This window comes from Ananas comosus, linkage group 11, assembly GCF_001540865.1.
Source record: "Ananas comosus cultivar F153 linkage group 11, ASM154086v1, whole genome shotgun sequence".
Taxonomy (NCBI): Eukaryota; Viridiplantae; Streptophyta; class Magnoliopsida; order Poales; family Bromeliaceae; genus Ananas; species Ananas comosus.
Genome location: NC_033631.1, coordinates 12,842,245 through 12,868,549, shown reverse-complemented (window position 1 = coordinate 12,868,549; position 26,305 = coordinate 12,842,245). Strand labels below are relative to the sequence as shown.

The 26,305-nt window shown below is 38.1% G+C and overlaps 6 protein-coding genes across 8 annotated transcripts; 4 read left to right on the top strand and 2 right to left on the bottom strand.

The window, feature by feature from the left end:
- Positions 1-5,811, top strand: LOC109717348 (NADP-specific glutamate dehydrogenase). 2 transcript variants are annotated; one of them, XM_020243090.1, is made up of 15 exons: positions 3-1,236; positions 1,662-1,791; positions 1,897-2,098; positions 2,220-2,306; positions 2,385-2,444; positions 2,543-2,629; positions 2,985-3,056; positions 3,236-3,291; positions 3,530-3,615; positions 3,796-3,886; positions 3,987-4,144; positions 4,244-4,335; positions 4,638-4,718; positions 5,043-5,116; positions 5,438-5,811. In XM_020243090.1, exons 1-15 carry the CDS (start codon positions 663-665, stop codon positions 5,511-5,513), a joined length of 1,926 nt encoding a protein of 641 aa, XP_020098679.1. In that variant the 5' UTR covers positions 3-662; the 3' UTR covers positions 5,514-5,811. The 2 variants fall into 2 exon arrangements, with proteins under 2 accessions (XP_020098680.1, XP_020098679.1); XM_020243091.1 differs by lacking the exons at positions 4,244-4,335; positions 4,638-4,718; positions 5,043-5,116; positions 5,438-5,811 and having other exon boundaries at positions 1-1,236; positions 3,962-4,130.
- LOC109717419 (RWD domain-containing protein 1) lies at positions 6,391-9,898 on the bottom strand. 2 transcript variants are annotated; one of them, XM_020243200.1, is made up of 11 exons: positions 9,737-9,898; positions 9,583-9,648; positions 9,408-9,475; positions 9,008-9,041; positions 8,733-8,802; positions 8,557-8,614; positions 8,125-8,253; positions 7,678-7,769; positions 7,194-7,278; positions 6,911-6,986; positions 6,391-6,770 (listed from the first exon to the last, which is right to left on the bottom strand). In XM_020243200.1, the coding sequence occupies exons 1-11, from the start codon at positions 9,741-9,743 to the stop codon at positions 6,700-6,702; spliced, it is 756 nt and encodes a 251-aa protein (XP_020098789.1). In that variant the 5' UTR covers positions 9,744-9,898; the 3' UTR covers positions 6,391-6,699. The 2 variants fall into 2 exon arrangements, with proteins under 2 accessions (XP_020098789.1, XP_020098790.1); XM_020243201.1 differs by lacking the exon at positions 9,737-9,898 and having other exon boundaries at positions 8,733-8,797; positions 9,583-9,649.
- LOC109717420 (60S ribosomal protein L28-2-like) lies at positions 10,124-12,407 on the top strand. Its single transcript, XM_020243202.1, has 4 exons — positions 10,124-10,257; positions 10,667-10,819; positions 10,904-11,067; positions 12,057-12,407. Exons 2-4 carry the CDS (start codon positions 10,672-10,674, stop codon positions 12,183-12,185), a joined length of 441 nt encoding a protein of 146 aa, XP_020098791.1. The 5' UTR covers positions 10,124-10,257; positions 10,667-10,671; the 3' UTR covers positions 12,186-12,407.
- On the top strand, positions 13,600-14,773 carry LOC109717421. Its single transcript, XM_020243203.1, has one exon. It carries the CDS (start codon positions 14,090-14,092, stop codon positions 14,339-14,341), a length of 252 nt encoding a protein of 83 aa, XP_020098792.1. The 5' UTR covers positions 13,600-14,089; the 3' UTR covers positions 14,342-14,773.
- On the bottom strand, positions 15,755-22,407 carry LOC109717422 (anoctamin-like protein Os01g0706700). The gene is made up of 16 exons (XM_020243204.1): positions 21,891-22,407; positions 20,516-20,585; positions 20,301-20,416; positions 20,045-20,171; positions 19,870-19,970; positions 19,656-19,747; positions 19,458-19,562; positions 18,912-19,172; positions 18,629-18,761; positions 18,441-18,554; positions 18,268-18,338; positions 17,827-17,957; positions 17,626-17,708; positions 17,375-17,482; positions 16,422-16,580; positions 15,755-16,321 (listed from the first exon to the last, which is right to left on the bottom strand). The coding sequence occupies exons 1-16, from the start codon at positions 22,062-22,064 to the stop codon at positions 16,211-16,213; spliced, it is 1,956 nt and encodes a 651-aa protein (XP_020098793.1). The 5' UTR covers positions 22,065-22,407; the 3' UTR covers positions 15,755-16,210.
- On the top strand, positions 23,089-26,212 carry LOC109717423. Its single transcript, XM_020243205.1, has 4 exons — positions 23,089-23,480; positions 24,007-24,112; positions 25,338-25,481; positions 25,697-26,212. The coding sequence occupies exons 1-4, from the start codon at positions 23,155-23,157 to the stop codon at positions 25,931-25,933; spliced, it is 813 nt and encodes a 270-aa protein (XP_020098794.1). The 5' UTR covers positions 23,089-23,154; the 3' UTR covers positions 25,934-26,212.

Genomic DNA, 26,305 nt, shown 5'->3' with positions numbered 1-26,305 from the left:
CTGATGCGGTCGCCGCTGATGGGAAGAAGCCAGCAGCTCAGGACAACACTCCATCCACCGCGGAGAGCGTGGGGCGGCATCGGTTCAACAGAAGAACCCCCGAATCCAGCGACCCCAAAAGCATCGGGTTTCCTCTCTCTTTCTATCTCTGTACCAAAGAGAAGGACACTTCCCTTCTCCTCCTGCTTCGCCCCGCAAATTCGACCACGCGCCCCCATTCATCTTCGTTCCTGCTTCTAGGGTTTCTCGTACCATCGACCCTACCAGCTTTAGAAGCTTATACCTCCGCAATCACAACGAACTCGGCTTCGGCGGAGGGGTTTCGAGGGCTTAGGGTGCGTTGTTGGATTGCAAAGTGCGTGAATTGGTGATCTTTCGCGGAGATAAGCTGCTGTTCTAGCTTCCGCTGCTGCGTTTTATTTTATAGCTCTAATTTACTAGCAAGGTGCTGGCTCATTTCCTATTTTGGGTATTTTTGATGAGTATTGGATTTGGCTGATCTTCCCCAAAGCCGCGAATCTGAATTCCAAAGGACAGAAGGAATTGCTGTTGAATTTGCCATGGATTCTTTGCTATTTCAATCAAAGTAGGAGCTTTGGGCGTCGAACGCGATTGATGGAAGTAGCAATTACCACCCGCGGTAGTCGAATCACGTAGTCTGAATGTTGGCGTCGGGGAGGGGAATCGAGATGAACTCCACGATGGACGAGATCAGTCTCCTCCGCCAAGCCCAGCGCCATCATCTTGTGGTGAGGGGAATTGGGGAAGAGATCGATTTAGAAATAGGCCCGGGCGATGACGACCCTTCATTCTCTAGCACAACCCTAGTTGGTGTACCTACACAAGAATCCGTCGCTCCCTCGCAACAAGAAGACCACAAGCACCTTCTTTTAGCCGCGCAAACACCTAATGACGATCCGCAAGAGCCGGTGAAACTGCTGCAGACTAAGAAGAAGAAGAAGGTGGTGAAGAAGTGGAGGGAGGAGTGGGCGGACACGTATAAGTGGGCTTATGTTGACGTGCATGAGAATACGAGTAGGATATTTTGCTCCATTTGTAAAGAGTATGGGAGGAAGCATAAGCGAAATCCTTACGGGAATGAGGGAAGTAGAAATATGCAGATGAGCGCTCTAGAAGAACATAATAACAGTTTGCTCCACAAGGAAGCTCTTCGACTTCAGTTGGCATCCAAGGACAAAACTCAGCCCGTTGTTGAGCGACCTGTCTATATGAAAGGTTAGAATATATCTTGCGCTCTATTGTCACCTGATTCGGGAGGTTTTGTTTTTGCGAGTTAATCATCTATATTCAGCAACTGCAGTTAGAAAGCTTTTTATAGTAGGTTGATATATTTACAAATACTGATAAATGTAATCTGTCTATCCATCTATCTACAGTACAACTGTCGCTTCTTTTTATGAACTCGAACATTCATGTTAATTCTGTTGGGATCAATTTCTTTCCCAATAAGACCGAAAGTAAGTTGATCCACTCGACGAAAACCAAAGTAGCATCCAAATGCTTTCATTTATTTATTTTTTAGTTAAATGTAAACTTCCACACAAGTTTAGGATGCTTTATTTATTTCGATGATGCAATTATGGCATATCATTATACTAAATTTCAATCCTCTCTTTCACCGTGACATGGTAATATTCAAGCATTAATGTCCAAAACTGCTGGTTCGATTCTTGAATCTGTTTTGAAGAGGGATCCTCATGAAGTTGAATATGTACAGTCTGTGCAAGAAGTGATTCATTCTTTAGAACCTGTATTGCTGAAGAACTCTCAGTAAGTTGTACATTATCCATTTATTTTACTCATGCTGCAGATATTTCTCCTTTTGAAGAAAAGTGTTTTGTACTAATATTTGTGACTCTATGCCTAACTTTTCAGGTACATTCAGATCTTAGAGCGTTTTTTAGAACCTGAGCGAGCTATTGTCTTTAGAGTGCCATGGATTGATGATAAGGGAGAAACACATGTAAACAGAGGATTCCGCGTGCAATTTAGCCAAGTGTTGGGTCCATGCAGGGGTGGCCTTCGCTTCCATCCATCGATGAACTTAAGTGTTGCCAAGTTTCTTGGTTTTGAGCAGGTAGATTTTATGTTATGTTTGGCGTGATGATAACTTCTGGTTAATGTTTGCTTGCTTCCAAAAAAATATGCTATTGGATGTTGTCCACAATAGTTGCTTACTATTCTGAAATTTCTTCCAGACATTGAAAAATGCTCTATCACCCTATAAGCTCGGAGGTGGTGGGGGAGGAAGCGATTTCGATCCAAAGGGAAAGAGTGAGAGCGAGGTACTATTCATTCATGTGGAGTTGCTTAGTGACAAGTGCTCTTCTTTATTCCTTAACAAGGTTATGGTGTACTGACAGATCATGCGATTTTGTCAAAGCTTCATGGACGAGCTGTATAGGTATCTGGGACCTGATCAGGTAATTTAAGAATCATACCAATTCACTAGCTTTATTCCAAAGAGGTCACTTACTCTCTGAATCTGGATTCTGATGTTGTTCTTTATCATTTTGCCTAGGATCTCCCTGCCGAAGATATGGGTGTCGGTCCTAGGGAAATGGGTTACCTTTTTGGGCAGTATAGGCGTCTTGTTGGTCATTTCCAGGTAAATGCTCGTTTGGCAATAAATAGATGAACAGAGATGAAAACTGTAATTGGAAAGTGCCATTTTTTTAGTTCTGGTTAAATCTATTATTGATCTCTTCCTCCTTATCTTTGAATTCTATTCATTCTTTTTGCTGGGGAAAGAAAAGTGCTAAAATATGACCCGTGTAGGGATGAAAACTGTATTACATTCTTTGTAAAAGTTGTATGTGAAGAAGATAGCGGTGGCGAAGCTTAGCAATGCTTCTAATACATTGTACAGCTTGAAGTAATTTTGTTCTAGTTACTCTTTCTGTGGTCGCACAAGTTAGTACTTTTGGCTGTTGTCTTTAGGTTTCATTGTTATGCTTATGCAGGGAAGTTTTACAGGACCAAAAATCTTCTGGTCAGGATCTAGCCTTAGGACTGAAGCTACAGGATATGGACTGGTAAGTTTATGTTTTCAATAGGCTTCAGATTTTTTATTTTATGTGGTTGCATATCTTATTTTCTTATTCATTCAGAACTGAACAGTTTTTTTTTCTTTTTCTTTTCCTCCCTTCTGAATCCTATTAAAAGAAATTTGTGTAAAATACATATTATCTCTAAACGCTTTTAACTTTTTCAGGTCTTTTTTGCACGCCTTATACTTGCTGAGATGAACAAGGAACTCAAAGGACTGAGGTTTCTATATCTCTTAAACCTTATACATTAGGATATAAATCTGGAATTGCACTTATATGTAGCAAAATATGTGTTCAGATTATCTGACAAAACTGGAGGATGATAGCTCCCTACTAATATCTACTAACCTTATTTGTGTGAATTAATGGCCGATATATTCATTACTTGTGAAATATAAGATTGCTGTACACCTAGACTTTGATCGTTTTATTACTATCTAGTGCACCTTTGCGTACAGATGTGTCGTGAGTGGTTCTGGGAAGATAGCAATGCATGTCTTGGAGAAGCTCCTTTCCTGCGGTGCCATCCCTGTAACTATATCAGGTACATATCCACAGCTTAAAATGAGTGAATTCATGAATAGATTATGTTTCACGCACTTCTGAGCACCATTTCTGAATAATCTCCTGAAGTGTTCCTGACTTGTTCAAGTGCTAAATCAATTCAGTGTATGCTAGCTCTGATTTTTCTTTTGATCACATAATTCTGTTCATGCTCCTACAGATTCCAAGGGTTATTTATTTGATGAAGATGGGTTTGATTATGTGAAATTCTCGCTTCTTAGGGACATAAAGGTCCAACAAAGGAGTTTGAGGTTTGAGGAATTTCTTTTTTGACCGCATGTTTCACATTTTCTCACAAATTTAACAAGCAAAGAATCGAAAAGCAGTCCTTTTTTCATGTTAATTTAACAGTGACTATACAAAATCATATCCACGGGCAAAGTATGTTGCAGAAGCAAAGCCTTGGAATGAGCGATGTGATATTGCTTTTCCTTGTGCATGCCAAAATGAGATTGACCAATCGGAAGCCCTTGCAATAGTCAGTTCTGGTTGCCGTGTGCTGATAGAAGGTCTGTGTTACACTTGGTATTTGAAGCTAATGTACAAAGAATAACTGTCCTTTTGACAGCTATTGTAATTTTTACTTAATCCTCGTGTCCAAAGAGCAGGATCAAATATGCCCTGTACCCTTCAGGCGATTGATGTTCTGAGAAAAGCAAAAGTACTGGTTGCTCCTGCAAAGGCTGCGAGTGCTGGAGGGGTAATGTATCATGTTATCGTTATAGTTATGCAATTAATTTTGACTGTATGTGATTGTTCTGATATGTAATGTAGTTTATGATAGGAGTGGTTATGATCAGATTTTGTCCATCGTTCTGTCTGAAGTGGGCTACACATACATATGTGCAATTTTTTTTTGTTCTTAAGTGTAACTTCATTTAGAATGTCCAAATGAAGCATATATGAAAGGATTAAGAGATCTACCCTCTGAGGGTCTTACATATGTGCATGATATGCTATCATAATAGCTTATTTCTTTGTCTTTTCTTTGAGGGCCGGCAGGTTGCAGTTGGAGAACTTGAACTCAATCAAGAGTACAATTTGATGCAGTGGTCAGCTGAAGATTTCGAGACAAAGTTACAGGTAGCTTCTTCCTGCACAGGTTTTCTAAAAAACCTTTTTCACAAAATTGCTAATCTAATGTGCACTATCAGGTTAATCTTCTTAATTTGTGACTTGCCGAATTTCCCTGTTTACAAACTTAAATTCTATGTCCATAGATGATTTTGCTTTTCCCAAGCATTCATTAATCAAAACTCATTTTATTACTATAAGATAGATAGCTTTTGAGCAAAGATATTATTATATCTTTTTAAACTGATGTTACTGTCGATGGCCTCTTCAATTCTACAATCCACCTTCCTACTATGTCATATATTTTTTTTCCTTTTTGGTGACTGGTGACAGGACACGATGAAGCAGACATATGAGAGATCACTTAAAGCTGCTAGTGACTATGGCATTTTGAAAGAAAATCCTGAGTAAGATTTGCCTCTTTATGATCTGATAACTTTCTGCATACAATATATATCTGATGAAATTAAGTGCTACAAGTTGTGATAATCGGATCCTTTCATTCTGATACTTTGAAGGATACTTCACTGACTTCGAATCTGTCAATCCGTTTGTTCTCCAGATGGTGTAGAAACCATCATGATATTGGTTCCACTGCAACTTTTTGATGATGGTTTATAATTGCATCTATTTCTTCTAAATTTGAATTGTAATTGTTTCTGCTGATTGTATAACATATATTTCTACATGTTTTTATTTGTATTTTTTTTCCTTTTCTTTGTAAACAGAGCTCTGGTGCATGGAGGGAACATCTGTGCTTTCCTAAATCTTGCTCAGGCTATGACTGATCAAGGATGCGTGTGATAAAGAGCCTAATATATAACAATGGGGATTACCATGGAGATGACCAGCAAATGTAAAGTGCATCTTTGGAATTTCAGCGCGTCCTTTGATTTTTCTTTGCCAAGAAAGCTTTGATTTGCGTGAGTGGGATGAACGAGGTCGCCCAAGTTGTAGCATAGACAATAATCCATGACGGTTACTGCAGAGAATAATTTATTTTGGGTCGGTCTTTTTGTATTATTAGATTTAAGAATGTAAGATGGAATTGGTAATAAATCGCATTATTCTTTCTGTGTAAGCAATTGGTTGGCCGATAAACGGAATGAGCTCGCCTTTTTCTTCATAAATATTACTAACAAACAAGTAACAAGCCAAGTTAATTATTTTCTAAGTTTGTCCAAGTAAAACACGCTGTTATTTTCTTATTAAAGGTGGTCAGGTTGCTACTCACCATATGAATTAGTGCAGTCGTTCAAAAAATAGATTCACGCGTGTTGTTTACAAAGCCAAAACTATTGTTCGCTTGCTAATTGCCATTTTATGGGGTCGTGTGATCCGTTTATCACTTTCCTTTTATTTCTTATTTTCTATTTAAAGAAAACGCGAGTTAGCGTGTATTACGTGGAGAAAAAGAAATTAGCTGCTGTAGGAGGAGCATTCATGCTCATGCCTCTGCTAAAAGATTCCCAGCAGCTGAGCCGAAAAACGGAAAAGAAAAGCAGTAACATTCACAAATCACAATACGCAGAGGTGGCATATCCAAATAAACAGGTGCAACGTTTTTCTAGATGTAGCTAAAACAGCAATTTGTGCAATCGATACCAATTTGCCAGCATGGACATTCACTTCAGATACTCATACAGGCACCCAGAAAAAGAATGCAATATGACACACAATATGGAAGGAGAAACAGGGATTGATATCGCAAGAATGGCTAATACAACTTTTAGCTGCAGATACTCCCCTCGGAGATAAAAGCTACAATGGGTCTTAATAATTGATGATCAAAATCTAGGGACGAGGGAAACCCTAATCATATGAGAAACACTATTCTTGAAAGAATAGCACAATGACAAGTATAATGTCCATCCAAAGAACAGTTGGTGGAGTATATTTAGCCAAAAGCTCAAACTTGATGACTGTAAAGAAAACTACATACTATTTCAGGCACAACGGAAGTTTAGTGTTCATAAACCAGTCTTTGAATTCACTTTCGGGATCCCTCAGTTGATTTTTCAGAACTCTCCGCAAGATAGTGCTCAAGCATGTCTTCTTCATCTGCAACCTCCAAGAAAATACAATTTTAGAGCTAAATTTGTCATGGATAAGTTGAGATTCAATAAGATTGTAATATAAATAGGTAATCAAATTAGGCATCAAGTGCAGATTGAACAAATATTCGGCACATAATAAATCACCTTCAAAGTCGTCATCAAAGTCAATGTCTTCCTCTTCTTCCTCCTCAGAGCCCTCAGCAACAGCAGCTGCACCTTTCTGAGGCAAAAGTTTATTGCATTAGGTTATTATTTCGTTCTTGCATTCAAATACAGAAGAAAAGGCATTTAAACAAGTCACAGCATTCATAAGCATAATACAGGTGGCCAACTTTGTGATAAACCAATAAGAAAGAATAAAATGACACAATTATTTATATGTAGACCGCATGAAATGTTATCCATGTTAAGCATCTTTAAGGAATACCGCTGCATGTCTTCCGCTTTCAAACCATTGTCTTCCAGTAATCTTCTTCTCCTTAGGAGCTGTAAGAGCAGACTCTGGCATAAGCCTGCATATTTTAACATAAGAATAACTTTTCAAGCTTAAACAAAAGATCAATTATCTATTTGCTTTTACTTTGCGAATAGCTTCTCTACTCCCCTAGGACACAGATGTTTGAGTGTTTGGCGAGAAGAAAAATCTGAAGCTTCTGTCTTGAACAGTGAATAAAACGAGCGCTTGGATCCCCATATGAAGCAGCTCATATTTGGTTGAGGTACTTCATCGAGAAAAAAATTTAAATCATCTTGAAAAGCGTAATTGAAGAGTATTATAGCTTGAATCTTCAAAGTAAAATCCCATACTACTTATTTTCTGCCCGGAATTCAGAAGAACAGATCTACCTATGATGACTACCCATATAACATACAGTATGATTAATCTCAAAAAGGGAGATCGGCAAACTTACTTTGCTCGCTCTAGAGCTAACTCAGCTTCAAAGCGTTCTCTCCAAGCAATGAAACTTTCTACAGTAACCGGTTCTCCATGAGGAATAATAACCTGAAATAAAATGTTAAAAACAGAGTATTAACATGGCTAAAATTAGAAACATAACTCTATCTCGTTGTACCCCTGAATTTAGTAGCATTGAGACACTGATATACTGCATAGTACACTGGAATGCTATAATCACAACCATAGTTGCAAAGAACAACATGAATTTATAATTAAGGAAAGACTCAAAAACTGAAGGACAACTACCCCAGTTTGTCGTCTCAAATACTGCTTACTACAAAGAGCCATCATAATAACTTGCAAAAAATAGCAGATACATAATATCATCTCTCAACTTTTTTTAGAAAAAAAAGACACATTGCTATAAACTAAAAGTAAAAGGTCATAGGAAAAACCATACATCATCTTTGGCTGTATCCGTTTCCTCAGTATCCTCAACAGGAACATCATGGCCGAACTTCTCACTTAACCACTCCTTAGCTGATGTGACAAGTGTATAGATCATTGCCATGCCGAGATTTTCTGATGCCTAGATGACAGAATCACCAAAGACTCACCCAGACAGAATAAGAAAATAGAAAATAGTTTATTATGCGCAGCTTAACAGCTTAACAGCTTAACAGCTTGAAGGTGTTTGGTAATGGGCAAAGGACTTGTAATAAATATGATAAGACCGAAGAGTGTGATATAGAATATCATTTCAGGCACAGTTTTTAAATTAGCATCAACAGAACTGCCACAGGCAGGTAGACTTTGTGACGTTAATGAATAACATAGATTGAATCTACTGCCAAAAGCATGTGGGGGAGAATTAGTTTCCAGGAATATATACCTCTTTCTCAAGGTTTTCTTTCAATAGCATTAGATCCTCAGATTTAATTCCACGCACGCTGCACAAATAAATAGCTTTGATAAACAAATAGTTTAACTTGATGACACAGAAGTGCAACGTCTTGATGCACAAGACGCAATAGAGAACAATATGAATACAAAGATGGCCAAGCCAACCTTCTAACATTGAGCAGCGGAGGTTCATCTGGATATTTTTCAGTGTGAGAAAATATCAGCGCCAACTGAACTGCGAAACAGTTTACACATCAAGAAAATTTTCAAACACAAAAAAGAGTTCTGAAGCAGTCAAGGTTACGTTAGCAGCTGTTCTCTTCTAGCAATACCGATTACCGCAGGAATGTATAACAAGCAATTGATTTCGTGGATGAACGGTGATAAAAAAAGTCGGAGATAATAGTGTTACCAAAATCACAGGAAGTTGATTGACGAACCTGGAACATAGGCAGACTCATCCAGATCATCGTCCTGTTGAATGAAAAGAAAGAAATGAGGCATTATTCCAGGTTCAAGGAAAAATGGTCTCAATTACTCATGCAGTAGCAGAAGAAGGAAAATTAGTCCACATCCCCACATTACGCTGCCTACTCAATGAATTAAGCCAGTAATAGTTCCAATATTACAATTAGGAGCCACCATTCTCGTAGCCTTTCAGTTCCTTGCAATTATTACCCCAAAACCCCTCTCCCCAATAGCAATGGCATTTGGTGCTAAAAATTCTATTTTTCCATCCTTTTTTTGTTTTCTTTTTCCCCAGGCATAGTGAGCAAAAAGAAGGGCATTATAGAAGGCATGCAGGGAGTAATCCACTAGAAATTTCTGACTTTGTCTCACCTGTGGAGACAGTAGAACTTGGAAGCACCGATTCTTCGTGCTTAGCCCGCTCTCACTGCAGTCGATCTCTGTCGATACAAAATTATTCTTTTCCCGATCTTCTTAAAACTTTTTCATATCAATTTGAACTGAAAAATAGAGAAAAACAAAACAAAAAAGAGAATCAAGAGAAAACCTTCGATATCATCCATGAGTATGGCTTGTAAAGCTTCGATTTCCATCTCCTGCTCCTGCGCGTAATCTGCGAAAGCCATCATTTAAAATGGGAAAGTTAAAGAGGAATTGGTGACACGAAATATAAGCAAATTGAAGGATTCGAGCAATTATACCCGTCATGGTCGCTTCCCCTCGCTGATTCCTATTACCGCTTCTTTTCTACGTTTTCGGAATTTGGAGAACGGGAGACTCCCTCGTGCTGAGGCGGAGGAGCTCGCGAACGGAGGGAAGAGCACAGCACTACCAAAGGCGAAGCGACGACGACGCGTTATGGCGTTTCGCCCGAGGTGGGTGTACAAGAGTGTTCGGCCTACGTGGCATCTAGCGATTGGCTCTCGCTTGCTATTCAACAGGCATCATGGGCTTGAATGACCGGTGTTTGCGTTGGCCCAAAGGCTCTAAGCGCATTCCCGACGAAAAAAGTGGGCCTTAATTTTTACTATGGGCCGGCCCATATTAGATTCGTCGGGGGTCATTTTGGTCATTCCGTTAAATGAGGTCGTCGAGCGGATTCGTTAGGGTTTTGCGAGAATCCTATAAAATGGTGTCGTCGAGCCCTCTCGCCCTGTCGCGCTGCTGAACCCTAGGAGCCAGGAGAGAGGAACGGAGAGATCACTTCGCCGCCTCCTCTTCGGTAAGCATCAAACCCCGATCACCTTCTCTCTTCCACGTGCTCTAGGTTTTGTAATTAATGGCTTCGTTGGAGCGATGTGATCTGAGATCTAGGGTTTTATCGTCCATGGTGGATGCTGCGGTGGTATCTTTGATCTACTTGTAGAAATTGATCGTTTAGGTTTCGATTGTGCTCCGTTGATTTAGGGTTTCAAATCGGTACTCATCTTTGCCATAGTTTGGTGGTTTTGTATTTTTCTACGATCTAACTCTTACTTATTTGATTTCTGTTCTCGTTTGCTGCTGCTGTTAGTTTCCTGATCTCATATTTGTATGTGGTGACAAATACTACTTGACATTTGAGTTTGCTCTTTGTGTAGGTTATAGTGTTTGGAGACGCTAGAATATTTATTTTTGCTAATTTTGTGCAGTCGAAATGGCTACCGTCCCCGGCCCTCTTATCTGGGAGATTGTGAAGAAGAACAACGCGTTCCTGGTGAAGCAATTCGGGAATGGCAATGCCATGGTGCAATTCAGTAAGGAGCCGAACAATCTCTATAACGTCAACTCCTACAAGCACTCCGGTAAGTATATGCAGCTTTTGGTCTTCGTATATTCCCTTCACACTATGTGTTACAAGTATTAATGTACGATCCAACTGAAAATAGGTTTGGCGAACAAGAAGACGGTGACGATCCAGCCGGGAGGGAAGGACCTCTCGGTGGTTCTTTCCACCACCAAGACTAAGAAGCAGAACAAACCCAGTAGCTTGTATCACAAGTCTGTCATGAAGAAGGAGTTCAGCAAGATGGCTAAGGCTGTGAAGAACCAGGTATTGACATTGAAACCTTATTAAATGTCCTATTTGATTTGATTTGATTTGATTTGATTTTCTTCCCCGCTTTCATAATACTAGTAAATTTAAGTGTATGCCTCAGTCTTTACTTTTCAATACTACCTGTGCTCTACTTCATTTTTCTGGTATAATTATATTTGCAGTTAGTAAGTCATCTTAGTGCAAAGTTTGATATTTGTTCGCTGCCATTGGCTGCTGGGCAATCTTATCCTTCTCTATCCTATTAATTACCAATATTGCTGAAATTAATTGCAGCATTGGATCGGTCTCCTGTACTTAGTTATTGTTTGATTGGAAAACTATGACCTTATCTGCACACATGTTTTGTATATCCGGTTCTCTGCAAGTGTAGTACTAGTTCTCACATTGCATTGCACTTCCTATCAGTTATCCTCAAAATCTGTTTGTGTTTTGTATGTCTGTTTGCTATTTGCATTTGGATATGTTTAATCAGAAGATGTAGGAAAATTTTCCTTATTTTTATTGACTTCACATAATTATCTGTTGGTCGGAAAATTCTGCTGTGATGAGCTTTTAACATGTAAGAAGATCCATTCAATAGAGTGGGTCTTTGATGAAATATATTTGTTAACGCTTGGCTTCTGAGCATTGTTTTCCGACATTCAGCTTCCTTTTCTTAACAAAGGTTTTGGTAAGTTTGTTTGTCCTGTAGCCTTGGACTGCTTGCATGTGGGGATTCATGTTTTGCATTAACCTAACTTTTGTAGAGCAAATTTTCCTCATGCTTTTGCATGCCTGTTGCGTGATAATAATACTTTAGTACTAAATGTTTTTTTTTTTGAAAAAGTATACATTTTTTGGCAAAGATTCAATACAAGATGTCCACTCCTTTAATTTTTCTCTTTTTCTTCGTCACGTTTTATTATTGTTGCAAGATTTTGGCACCGAATAATTTGGCTACATTGTGCTTTAGCTGATGGTGTGTCTTCTTCCTTTGGCTGTAGGTAACCGACAACTACTATAGACCTGATCTGACCAAAGCAGCTCTTGCTCGGCTTAGCGCCGTACACCGCAGCCTTAAGGTCGCCAAGTCTGGCGTGAAGAAGAGGAACAGGCAGGCTGTCAAAGCTTAATAGGTTGTCGAACTTGGTTTGATTGTTATTTGGTTGCTTTGGTTTTCGTTACTAGGGTACTTCTTTTTGTCCTAAGAGATTTATTTAGATACTTTTGGGTAGAGCTGTGCAACTATGTTCTTCTTTAATCTCTTGCTGCTCCAGTTAAAGATTTCTATCATGTGGTTTTATATGACTTTCAAGTGCATTTGAGAAATTAAGACTGAGGTATATTATGCTTTCCTTTTGTTGTGTAGGTTAGTAGTGCGATCACTCTTATTTATTAGTCTTATCATGCTTTCTTATTTCTCTTTCCGATGCCCAATTTTTTAGTTCAGTGTTGAACTTAAACTAGGATGTCCATTTCTGGTTCAAATTGATAAATGATTGTTTACTTAGTTATATTTAGAAGTCAAAATCCAGGAATGTGCGTGTCTTGTGCAAGCTTAAAAGACCCTTCATATGTTTTGAGCCATTTTCATGAGAAAGCGTGGGCTTGAAGAAAAGTTGATGGTTTTTGCATTACATTTGCGGCGGCGGAGAGAATTACTGAGGGGATTGTGTGACGCAAGTGTTTTAATTGAGAATTGATTACTACTAGACCTCGGCATCAAAACTGGCCTAATTTGCCTAATTGTAGAATCGAAATGCGACAGATTTTTAATCAGTCGTAGATGACCTGCGGATGAACAATCCTTCATATTATTTTTGTATCAAATATGTTAATATGTTAGCAATACTTTGTGGTGCAGTATTCTGAAAGGCAACTCAGAAGAATCGGTTTTCCAAAGGGCGCTTAGCATTAGTTAGTCAATAGGGTATTATGCAAGCACATACGTTTTCCTGCTCCGTGGAAACCTAATTTCTCCGCGTTGGTTTGGTTCGCATTTTCATAATGAAGACAATAAATTTTCTGGCTCGAGTGTATCGAAGGCACCCAAATAAGAAAACGAGGTACTCCAATTATATCTAGAAAAAAAAAGAAATAAATTGCAAAAGACCATTATCATGGGTGATGGATCTAACCTGCTGTTCGAGCGAGATGGGTGTGGCTGCATACCTGCAAATTTAATCCGGAGTTGAGATATCTTGGTGGACTTAAATAACTATGTTTAGTGCCGACGAGGTAGAGAATATTGTTGATAATAACGCATCTAGCTAAAGGGACACATATGAATGTGATATGAATGTTGATAACGCATCTAGCGAAAGGGACAATATAAATGTGATATGAATGTTGATATCGGGACAATTGTTGAATCAAAAACCAATTCCAAATTCTGCTATATTCTGACCTAAAATCAGCATTAAATTTTTTTTTTTAAAGGAAAACGCGTAAAAGTCTCAGTGAAATAAGCAATAAGGTCGAGAGAAATTGTTTAAACACTACCAACCAGTAGTTCAATTGTTGAGCAATTTTTTTTTGTAAAAAAAAAAAAGAAGAATTTTAGATCGAATTCAAGCATGAATAATGTGTGCGCTTGAAAGCATATTCTTCTATTCCACACGTGCAAAACCTTAATAAAAAACATTTTAAAGTCTTCTATTCTACCAGCAGACCTTACAAAGTTACAATTAAGGACCAAATCAAACATTAGCAGCTTCTGACTTGGAAGGTAAGTCTTTTGAATTCCAAGAAACATCCCTTAATCCATCCGTGTACACAACCCCCTCTCTTTCTCTCTCATCCTTTTCTTCTTCCTATCCTACGTACGTATCACCTCTTCTCTCTCTCTCCCTCCTATATATATATATATATATATATAGAGAGAGAGAGAGAGAGAGAGAGAGATCTAGATCTAGATCTAGAGAGAGAGGGAGCTAGGGAGGGATAGAGAGAAAGCCCACCAACCACACCGTATATTTATTTATTTATTTATTTATTTATTTACACAAACTGTAAGCTTTCGAAGATCGGTCAAAAGATGTCGGTCGGCGAGAAGATGCTGGCAGCAGGTCCGGACGCTGATAGCGGCGGTGGCAAGCAGGCGCGCTTCGACCGGTGCTTCTCAGGCCTGGATTTCGCCATGGACGCCGGCCCGCTGAAGGATTTGGACCCCGAGAAGCTGAAGAAGGAGATCAAGAGGTGGGCCAAGGCCGTCGTCGCCTACGCCCGCCAGCTTAGCTTCGGCCCGCGCGAGCGGCCCGACTCTCAGAGAGGATCGTCCACGGATTGAATTAATCTGAAAACAATCAGCTCGATCCACGCAACACTTTCGTTATTTCCTTCTCATCGCTCGCCTCTCTCCGTACGTATGAGCCGCTCCTCAATGACAACAAAAATTCATTTGTTCGTTTATTATTAATTCATGTGTACATACATATATCCACACACTACATATATATATACTAGTTCTTTTCTACTTTTTTTTTTTTTTTCTCTCTTTTTTTACATCTTTTTGTAAATATTTGCTGATATTCGTTCATTCCTTAAGCGGCAGTGATTACGGAAATGGATAGCGAGAGAAAATTAATTGAAATATTCAAACGACATCCAGTTGGTTGTTTAATATAGCAGCGGACTTTTGATTAGTCGATCGGAATCCTTCGATATGTAAGATTGATAAATTTTAAATATTTGATGGTGCATGATTTGTGCACTTGTGTTGTGATGTGTTGGAAATTAAAGTGATTGATTAATTTTAAATATGCGATGCTGCTGCATGATTTATGTATTTGTGTTGTGATGGGTTGGGAAGTAATTAATGCTCCGCTGGAGCTGTCCGGTTGTAGGCTTATTTGGCTTATACGAACTCAACTAAAGCTTGAAGTGCTGAGTGTGCGTTTTTGGATTGAGAGGTGATGTTAAAGATTGGAGGAGTGGATTCATTAATCATGTGGAGGCCGTGACTGATGGTTGCATGATCGCATACGGCGAGATTTAAAGTGCCGTAGCACAGAGGCATGCCGTTATCTGTCTAGCACAATACGGCACCGGCACATGATACGCTCGCGTGCTGATAGATACGTATAACCTTCTATTGACACGAACTTATTTTAATTTTTTTTTGTTCTGATAAGTTCTTATAATATTATTTTAAAAGACTTTAATCAAATAATTATAATTATTTGCAATGCATAGCTTACCATATCCATTAATTAATATATTTGTAATTTTTTTTTTGTATGTGAAGTACAACTATATCTAATACTGAATAAAAATTTTTACAGACTAAATTATATAACAAATAAATTAAATAAATTTAAATATTAATTAATTTAATTTAATTTTTAATTTTATTAGTATTTTTAATATTTTAACGTAAAAATAAAATTTTATATTTGATGTGCCTCAAAATTTATTTAATAAATTCGATTTTGTTTTTCTAATTCGCAAAAAATTTTATGGTAGGATAAATTTTGATAAAAATTTAAAGGATATAAGGTATTCGGATATTTATTGGTATCCAAAGAACAAAACAAAGTTAAAAAAAAAAAAAGAAGCAAAAAGCAATAAAAAAAAAAAGAAGAAATAACACAGTGCCATGTTGCAGCACACTGCGCTGCTGTGTCTCGTGCGCTATTATGTAGACAGCTTAGTAGTAAACTGCATTCCGCTGCAACACCAGTTGTGCAAGGGTGCTAATAAATTATCTTAACAGGGGTGGTAAAATGCCCCCTAATGAAACGAAATACGTGAAGTCGCTGAGTTCAATGCAGATCATGAGTAACATGATAACCTGACCTCTGCTGATGGCGTGTATGTTGCTAAGTAAGCAACTACATATCATGGTGTGAAACATTCGATGTTGTACCCTACAAAATTCTATTTCGTGCGTAAATATAATATCAGTTCACCTATTCATGTGACGTACTCCACATTACAGAGAGAAACTCCTCTTCACATTTACACTACACGCCACCTCACACAACTAAATACACTTCAGAAAAAACAAGGGAAGTGGGAATGCACTCCACTAGTTCTTATACCTTACCTACAAAACTGGTGGTGCCCGTGACTACTTATCCACAGGCAATACACAACTGATATTCTGTAGTGAGCTATTTTCAGGGGAAAAAAAAAAAAAAAAAAACTCAGTGTCTCCTCAGTCCCATTTCCTGTCCAAAGTGGAAATGCTCCTCAAGAGTTGCTTGGAGCATGCGTCTCGAGCCTGTGCCACATTTCTCACACGATGCGCTCTCACCCATGCAGGCTCCTGTTTCATGAGGGCACATATATTAACGAGTAAGTTTGCAATATGATTGTATTTTTATAATAGATTTAGAAGGAAACATGAAATTTTACTAGGGAATCACCTCAGGAACAAAGTGGGAGAACCCAAATTTGATGAGTAGGAGAACATGCTCCATTATAAGGATGGACGCGAGACCGGGCTCAATTTTCCATTTACCCTCTTGATCATACAAGTAAACGAGCAGTAAGCAGTTGGTGCAGATTGCCATTACTACTAGGAACTGAAACACATAGTTTTGGATATATCAATATTAATAGCGGTTTTCGGCCCCCACAGATTTGCAAGCTAGTTTTGCGCCACATATACAGTAAATTGACTAAAATAATAGCACATGGATATCTATATATTACTTTCTCCAAAAATTTGGTCAATATCATGAAAAACAGCTTGACCATGAAAAACAATATCATGAAAAACAGCTTGACCATGAAAAACAGCTTGCCAAGACTAGGCTCAATTTGAGAGAATCACAAGATTTTAAATCATTATTAACACTACTGCATGTTAAGTTGACAAAGATACAGTCACAGAACACACATGCTAATCTGCTACTTTACCCTGACAACAGTTATTAACATTTTGAAACAAAAACAACGGAGCTATCGAGTAGATACTGGCCAAGCTGATCATTGCTTACACTATGAATTAGACTCTGACTCTGGCTAATAGTGCTAAATATAAATGTCTATAAGAAACATTTCCCCCAAATGGACTGGGTGGAATACTTTCATAAGTCAATTGACACAAATGGACTGGGTGGAATACTTTCACAAGTCAATTGAGTTGTAACACATGGATGTACTGCTGCATAAAAAAAAGCGCATGGCAAACAACTTATAAACCATATAAAAATCTCCCTCCCTTACCGCCCTCCCATCATGCCAAAGTAAATTAATGTGTTGCAATACCAAACAATAAAAAACTAAGTTCACTCCCTCTCCAGGTTCTCTCAAGTTTATTATACGTTAAATCATTTGCATGTGTGAGATCATGTATTAAAAAACATAGATTAACCTGAAATATGTTCAACCAAGCTCCAATTGTCGCAGCGGCACGAGGAACAGGCCTCCGCAACATTACAAGCAGCTTAAGTGCATCTGCTCTTATCTCTGTGATATTGTTCTGCCAAGATTATAGGTGCAGGTCATTAATATGTAAAAATAATTATATGGAATGCATATAACACGTGAGATAATCAGATGACTATATGATACATTATCTATAAATTCACATATATACTATGATGCAATAATTGAAGATATTACCAGAGTAGCGAAGCAAAATATGAGAGGAAATGCGCAAGCGAACATCATAATCATCCCAAACTGAAGAGCCAACTCGAGAAAATCTGCAACAAATGCCATATATAACATACTTAAAGTTCATTAAGTATTTGACTGGATAATTCAACAGTTTACAGATATTATTGAAGCTTTCGAAAAAAAATACCTATATATAATCATTACCATCAAATAAGCCATCTTCAAGCTCATCTCCGATACTTGCAGTATAAGAAGGTTTCAGAAACTCTTTCTCCACCCTAGTAAACAAGCGAACTGACTTTTCCGGTGTCAACCCTTTTTCATGCTTTTTCTTGCTATATATAAGACACAAAAATTTGATTAGCTTTTTCTTTCTCTCCATGTCACAGAGAAGTACAATATCACAACTCATCAGCATTCAACTAAGATATAGGCTTCTATATATACTCCTGCAGTGTCCTCCATCTATATATAACCACTCATAAATTCCAAATTTTCATATATACAGCTCGAGATGCAGTCTTTTGAAAAATACCCCTATTTTAAGTTGGGCAGTCATCCGCTTCATGACAGAATGCAGTTGCATAAGCATCATTTGATAATTATTTGCAGCAATATCTGTAGTAATGATGTAGGAAAACTTACTGAACAGCTTTGTATTTTTTATAGCTGTACTTGAGATAGGGGATGGAATTCTCTATCAGATTTTCCAGTACCTATGGATTGAGCAACCCATCAATTAATAAGTTTGGTAAAAGACCACATGAGAATATCATGGAAAAAAGAAAAGAAAAAAAAAAAAAGAATCCTTGACATACCTGAGAAACAATTAGACGCTGGATCAGGACTTGACGAAGAGTTGAAATGTTACGGTGCAATAGGGCATGATAGAACAACCCAATATATGATTGCACAAAATAAAGGCCAAATACCTGTAAGAATACCATATTAACTCTTAGAAAAACAGAAAAGCACTTTTTTTTCCCCTAAGATAAACTAAAGTCACCTTATAGACCAAACTTGCAGCACTAGATTCCTCGCCTTGGTTGTTTTCACATTTGATGAGAATGGCAGACACTTTGCCACCAATTCTCGTGTAATAATTAATTGCAAAAAGATAAACTGCTGTGAGCAAATACCTGTAGCAAAAGTATAGGTCAAGACGCCAAACAAATGCATGCATTGCTCATTCAACCGAACAACAAAGAAATAAGAATTCTTCTCCAAATTTAGATAAAAGAGCTGTAATGAAGTGGAAGAATTACAAGGAATTAATCAAGGATTCATACCTCAACACCTCAGTTTCTGTAATCTCATATAAATGAGCATACGCCAATTCAAATGGCAGCTGGAGACAAATTATAGCCAAGATAACGATGGCATTGTTTCTAAATCTCAGAAGAAGGTCAAGCCACTCATCTCTTTGCAATCTTGTCTTCTCTACCAGCCTATTAGTGTCACATTTCTTTTCCCAATCCGTCTTTTGAGTTAAAGAGCTCATTTGAGTGTCAATAGCCTTATATTCAGATAGTGAATAATTGATACCCCATCTGCTGAAATGCATCACAGAATGAAGTGAAAAGAAATGTGACACTAATAGGCTGGTAGAGAAGACAAGATTGCAAAGAGATGAGTGGCTTGACCTTCTTCTGAGATTTAGAAACAATGCCATNTTAAAGAGCTCATTTGAGTGTCAATAGCCTTATATTCAGATAGTGAATAATTGATACCCCATCTGCTGAAATGCATCACAGAATGAAGTGAAAAGAAAAAGCATTAAGTCACTGGTTCTCTACATCTTAGATCAATGATCAAATAAATCGAGCATAACTTACCTGGCTAGAAGTGCTGAATTCTTTCGCTTCCAAAATTGGAAGAAAAACACAGCCCATGAAATAACAAAAACGAAGAAAGCAGGAAGAACCAATAACTGCAATGGTCTGAACCAAAAACAACCAATGATTTAGAAATTGCACAATTTATAAATTTGAAAAAAAAAAGGTTCAAGCATTTTTGGATGGCAAATGACATACCCAAAATCAATAATCTGCATAGCAAGTCCAAATACAGCAGGGAAAAACAGCCAGCGTGTGTACATACCAAGGAAAGCAAAATATGTTGCAATCTACAATATTCCAGAATGAAAAGATTTGGAGAGAACTGAGGATAATGTATTGTCAGGTATAATGATATATCAGCAATGTAAGAGGGAACATAAGTACGTGATCAACAAAATCATTGTTCAACCTTGGTCCCGAAGTATGAGTAAATTTCATCTATTGGCTGCCATGTGAAGTCCAACCAGTTAAGAGCCCAATTCCCCAAAAGTTGTTTCCTCCTAACTTCATCTGCATCCAAAATATATCATCAATAGGCTGCCACCGAGAATTACGAATTACTGGCGAGAAATAGATCAGTATACCATGCAAAGGGAAGACTTGTTTGACAATTCCTACAGCTTCCATCTTTCCTAGTAATGACTCATTTCTCTCATAAAGGAACTCTTTATCATCAAATTTCAATGTTAACTCAGTGTTTGTCCTGTTCACCTGCACAGCACCATATATACTGTTCTTATTTGAGAAATAATAACAAACAATCGTGTACGTTAATTTATTTCCAAAAAATGTTAGCTAAGTATACATGTGCTTCCCTACTTGTAAGAAGATAGTACTTACAATCCCATAAATCAAATAGCGAAAACAGTTAAACCGCTCACACCAGCTAAACAAAGATCCATCTGGCTGTCTGACGAATGCTGCAACCTGATCCCAGTCAAACTGTAATTCCATCCCTAATGAGGAAAACGAAGATAACATAAATAAATTGATCCACAAAATTGATCCACAAAATGGACACACAATTTGCAAAAAACAAAAATATCTACAATTACCAATGTAGGTCAATTTCTTCATTTGCAAATCAGCAGCAGCTCTTCCCAAAGTTTCAAGTGGTGCTGCCACCTTAAAAAGTAAAACAGCAAATCAATGAGATGAAATAAAAGAAAAGGAGGAAGAAAAATCCCTAATCCAAACATAGAACTTTCATATATTTATTTTCCTGACAAATGAGATCTCACAACCCCTCACATGACTCATAAAATCAATAACCGGCAATACAACAGCAATGGTGAAACACACAACAATAAAGTTCAAATTGCCAAATTCCAAACTCCTTTACTATGTTGACAATAGCTATCACCATTTATCTTGTTTAGTCAAAGTTCTCTACAAACCTCAGGTAATCACATCTTATCTTGATCCTACTATCCAACATTTTTTTTTTCTTTAACCTCTAGCACAACTCCACTAGAAACCCAAGTGGTGCAAAGTAGAATTAGACAAGCAGCAATCGCCTTGCAATAATGTGACCTGCTCAATTATTTCTTTATTTATTATGTTTTTCTTTTGTATTTGTTTACAATCTCTCCATCTCACACTACAAACCACGAAAATTATATCTAACATTTTTTCCACCCTACAATGCATGCCAGACTCTGAAAAGTCTAAACTTAGATATAAAACACCCAACAAATTATGATATTTTTCAAAATGGTTAGACTTCCTTTCCATCTTGTAAACCATATGATAAAACCTAGGAACAGGAGAAAGCCACCAAAATAGTAGGAACTAGGAGCAATAGAAGTTATTTTGTTACTATCACCCTTTGAAACAAGAAAGTTCTCGATTTGTAGATAATGAAGATAACAAAGTAATCCTAAAATATATGGCAGGCAACTTTGGACAGATGGATACCCATTTCATAAGAAATACCCATTACTAAAGCAAAGCAACCTTCCAAAGTAACTTTAACCAAAATAATAAATTCATTTTACTGTTCAAGAATATGTGCTTCATTACATTATTAAGTTGAAATTCCCAAAAGAACCCAGAAAATAAGTAATCTGGGTACTCCTTTCGCAACTGTTCAAGCATGGATTCCTAAGAACTCTTCGAACGAGCAAATCTACTAACTTAAGAAGCCAATGAAATCAGAGCAAATATTTCCTGGTTTTTTAGGTCAGTGAAACCTGCGTTGGTAATTAAACACTCGGAACAAATTCAGAATTGGACCACCGCACTCGTTGACCTCCGAAAGATTGAAAAAGAAGAAAATTTGGGGAATAACTAAAGTCAAAGGATCTACTTTCCTAAGAGGTAAAATACATTAATGAGAAAAAGTATCGAGCAAACATTGCAGGAAACAATATTTAATTTAAAAATTTTAAAAAAGGGGGAAAAAAATCAAAAGGATCAAAGAGAACAAACCTTAATGAACTCGGCTGGAACACCACGAAATCTTTCCACGATCAACCCGGCTTTCTCCAATTCGCGAACAAGGAACTCCACACAATCACCGGAGCTCTCATCCCTCTCCCTCTCGCTCCTCTTCGGGACAACGATCGCCACCTCGAACCCCGTCTCCTCGCCTCCCCCATTCATCTCAATCCCCAAAATCGACACAAGTCGACAACAAAACAACGCAAAAATCCCCAAAACCCAAAACAACGATCACCACATCGCCTTCATAGAGAATGGGGCGTCGTTACGCAGCGCGAAACGCGACCGTTCCTATTCTTCTCTCCTCGGACTCGGAGCGCTTCAATGGCGAAGTAAACGGAAGGAGAGGGCGAGAGTATTGGGGCTTGGGGAATAGTAAAAGGGTGCGTTTTTTTTTGTTTTTTTGTTTTTTGTTTTTTTTTTTTGAGAGAGAGAGAGAGAGAGGAAGAACAAGGTCAGTGGGGAACGAAGGAAAATTCGAGGAGGTGTGTCGGAAGAGCCGCTGGGTGCGAGTGCGACACATGGGAGTGGTCGCCGCGTGTCGGCTCGGCGTATTTGGCCCGGAGACGGTCTTTCGGATTCGGACCGGTTTTTTCTAGAGCCGTTGTCCCACTCAGCTTCCTTCTATTTGTCTCCTATCGCCTTCGCCCAGAGGCAGGACACCTTTCATTACGTGCACGTGCGGTTCACGTGTCTTCAATTTGTTTTAATCTCTGTTTCTCGTTCTAAGAACTTAATAAGAATGCAGCTAATAACTTTGTTTAGTAATAATGCTACAAAAAAAAAGGGTCGTTATTGTAAATTTGGTACAATTAAAAGGGTACTACTCTTTCCAATGATATCATAATTTTAATCGTAGTGACAAGTGTTTGGGCTTTAACCCATTTCCCACATAGATTTTGGGCTACAATCAGGCCGGATCAAGTTTACATCCTATTATGGGAATGGTGAAGATGGATCAAATCACACTAATAAATTGGACGGGATAAAGATCAGGCCTAATTGTTTAGGCCCAATATAAGAAAGAAACTCCGGCTCAACCAAATGAACAAGGCCCAAGTTTAACTCCGAGCAACCCCAGCATGACCAGTTAGTTGATCGGGTCGGGTTCGGTGCCGGTGTCGGGCTGTTTACCGGCCCACCGAACCGCCGAGTTGTTGGCTACTAAAGCCCTTTTTATTAACAACAGCAACTCCCGGTAGCCATTGCCTGTGTAGTCGGCTACTACTGTAATTCCACTCCGTCTCTTACTATGGAGGAGGGAGCGGAGAGCGTTTTGGACGCCATATACGAAGAGTCGGCGCTCGGCGACGAAGACGAAACCCTAGGACCCCACGGTGCCATGCAAGATGACGTCGAGATGGTCGACGCCGAAACCCTAGACGGCGACGGCGACGCGGTCTCGCCGGAGCGGAGCGCCGCCCCTCCCGGCGCTGGAGGCGGCGATGGGGTGGCGGAGGGCGGGGATCAAAGCGGGGGCCAGAAGAGGGAGGGAAAGAAGAAGAAGAAGAAGAAGAGGAGCAGGAATAAGAAGAGGAAGGGAGGGTCTTCTTCGAGTAGTATCATGGATATCAATAGGTAGGAGGATGATGCTTCTGCTATTTCATGGGCTAAGAGATCGATATCACTTTTCTCCTAGTTGTAATCTTTCAACAATGGCGTGGGGTTTTTCTATTGATTAGTCTTATTAGTGTTATTGTTTTGTTTCCCATTCTTCTCCTTTTCTTTTTTTTTTGTTTTAAAGTTGTTTTGAACAAAGGATGTCATTCTGTTTGCGACTATCCGTTCTATTTACAATTGCAAATTCACCAACTTTTTAGGTGTATTTTACATGCTAAATTATCTCCATTGCCCCTTCGTGAACAAAATTCATAGGAAGTAAGAACAGTTTGTCATTATTTGTACGTTCTCGCAATTTTTTTTTTAAGATTCTACAAGTTACTTATATCTGACCTACGTAAGAACAGTTTGTTATTATTTGTATTCTTATCGAGTAACTAAGATAACTATCTGCTTCTGTGCTTCACATATCTTTCTTTCCTAATGAATCCTCTCTTGTAAATTTGTAATGGTGCTTATTCAATTGATCCTTTGATTTTTCCAGATTTGTTATCGACACTTGCAGACGTTTAAAGGAGAGGAAATCGTACTTGGTTTGGAACGCTGTAGGTTGTCTTGGAGTTTCTGTGGTCAGTGATCTTGTCAGAGAGGTATCTATATAAACGCATATCTTTATTTGATTGCACTGTTGTTTCACCATATATTTCAGTAAGTTATATCTAGATTTAAAGTGATTTTTACTCAAGTATTCGCCTCTTCTAATGGCCATATTGTTTACCTTAACATGGATGATTACAAGCCCACTTAAATTAACCTTACCAGCTAAACCTTTACTTTGGTGTTGGGTTCTGTGCAGCACATAAGCTTGTGACATGTTGTAGTGATATTTTGTTGGTAAGCTTGTTATTGTTTATATTTACCTATCGTATGTGGTTGTAGTTATTCTTGTTTCAAATACGGTTGCATGGCTTCTTAATGCATTTAAGGTGCTTAGAGTCAATTTCAGACACTGGTTTGCTGCAAATGGCTTACGAATTTGACTCTTTTAGTAGGTTTGTTACCTTTGCTTTTGACTCAGTAACATTATGTTGTTACTAGATGTGTCAAGAACTTAACATCGATGGTTAAATTTGAAGGAAGAATAAGGTTGGAATTTTTTTTACTTTTGTCACTGTTAGGTTGTTTTGTTTTTCTGTTTATCGACTCATACATACTCTTTGGTATTAGTTGTATGTGAAGAAATTCAAGAAAGCTAACTTTTGAGATGAGAAAGGTCTCATCTGTTCGCCCTGTCAGCAGATTTTTGCATCATTGGTTGCTATGTACACAGGATACTTATCATGGTATGGAAAGAGCCGATAAATTACGTGAATGTTTGTCCCGTGAAAGCTCAAGCCCGGTTAATTCATGGAAAGATGATGTGGTTAGGTTCCTAGGCAGATTTAATATGAGGAGATTAATTTCCAACAAGAAATCATGATCGGTCGAGAAAGATAATTGGTCAAAACCTTTCTTCCGTTTAGTAGTCTTTGCCCAATGTATCAAAAAATTTATCGTGCTCAATTTCTTTCTTGTTTCTTGAGAACTTGTTTTATGAAGAAAATGCATTTATTTACTTTTTTTTTAGTTTCAATTTAATTTTTTGGGTAGACGTTCACTTGTTATGATCTTCTACACTCTACGTCCTTTTCATTCTCTTCATACAAAAATCATTTAGCATGTTAACGAAAAATGAGAGGTTTGTTGAGGTTAAGCTAGTAGAATCTTAGAGCAGATAATGGCCTTCTTTCTATGGAGTAGATTAATTTTCTTGCATAATCATATAATGCTTTCCAGGAGCATTTGTTAGTTATGGGGTTGTTAACATAAATGCAGGTTGAATCTATTCAGAGCTGCGGAGGACAGATGACTGCTGATGGAAAGCGTCTACGCAACGGCGGTGGAATTCTCTGGAATATTCTGAAAGCACGCGAGCCAAAGGCATACAAAGAAATCATGGTGAAGGGGAGGGAATTTGAGGTACAGAACTATGCATTAGAAAGTAGTATCATCTGCAAGAAGCTGTTTTGTACTTTATGGAAAATTGGCAGTATATTATTCAATATTATACCATTTTTAAAGAAGTAACTACAGCGGCAATTGGTTATTTGAACTTCTTCATACCTTATAGACTTCTATGCATATTTTTTTTCCAGTGTAATGCTAACTTTTTTCATTTATTTTCTTCCTTTCAGAAGCAGCTTAGGCAACCAAAATATAAACAAAAATCAAACAAGAACGAGGATACGAGCTCTCAGAGTACTATTGTGCCTGATGAGGATGCAGAAATTCCATACGATTCCAAGCGGATCAGTAATGCTCAGGAAGGGCTTCCATCTGATGGAAAGATGGAGCGTAAATCAGTTTTGGAGAGAATTCGCTTGCCGGTTTCCTATGATGACTTATTTGAAGAGGGCGAGATTCAAGAATGAACCTGATGCCTTTTCTGCAAGATTTTGTGATGGCCTTGAATTGATTTTGCCGATCTTTCTTGTTTTTTGGCAGTCTTTATCTTTTTCCTGGAAGGCACAGTATCAATGGCTGTTCTACCAGTGAAGGTTGCTGAAATTTTTTCGTTTGAGATAAATGTGCACAGAGTGTATATCTTGGCAAATTTTTGGATCTTTTTTTTTAGTTTGTGGGAACCAGAACAAAGCAACATAGAATTCATATTGACCTCTTCAAATATAAAATTTCCTGTTATTCTCATACATCTTACAATTTCATCTCTTTTGCTTGTGTCTTAAATAAAAAAATAAGTATTTTTCTGTACAATAGTAGTGTTACGTTTTTTTTGTATGACA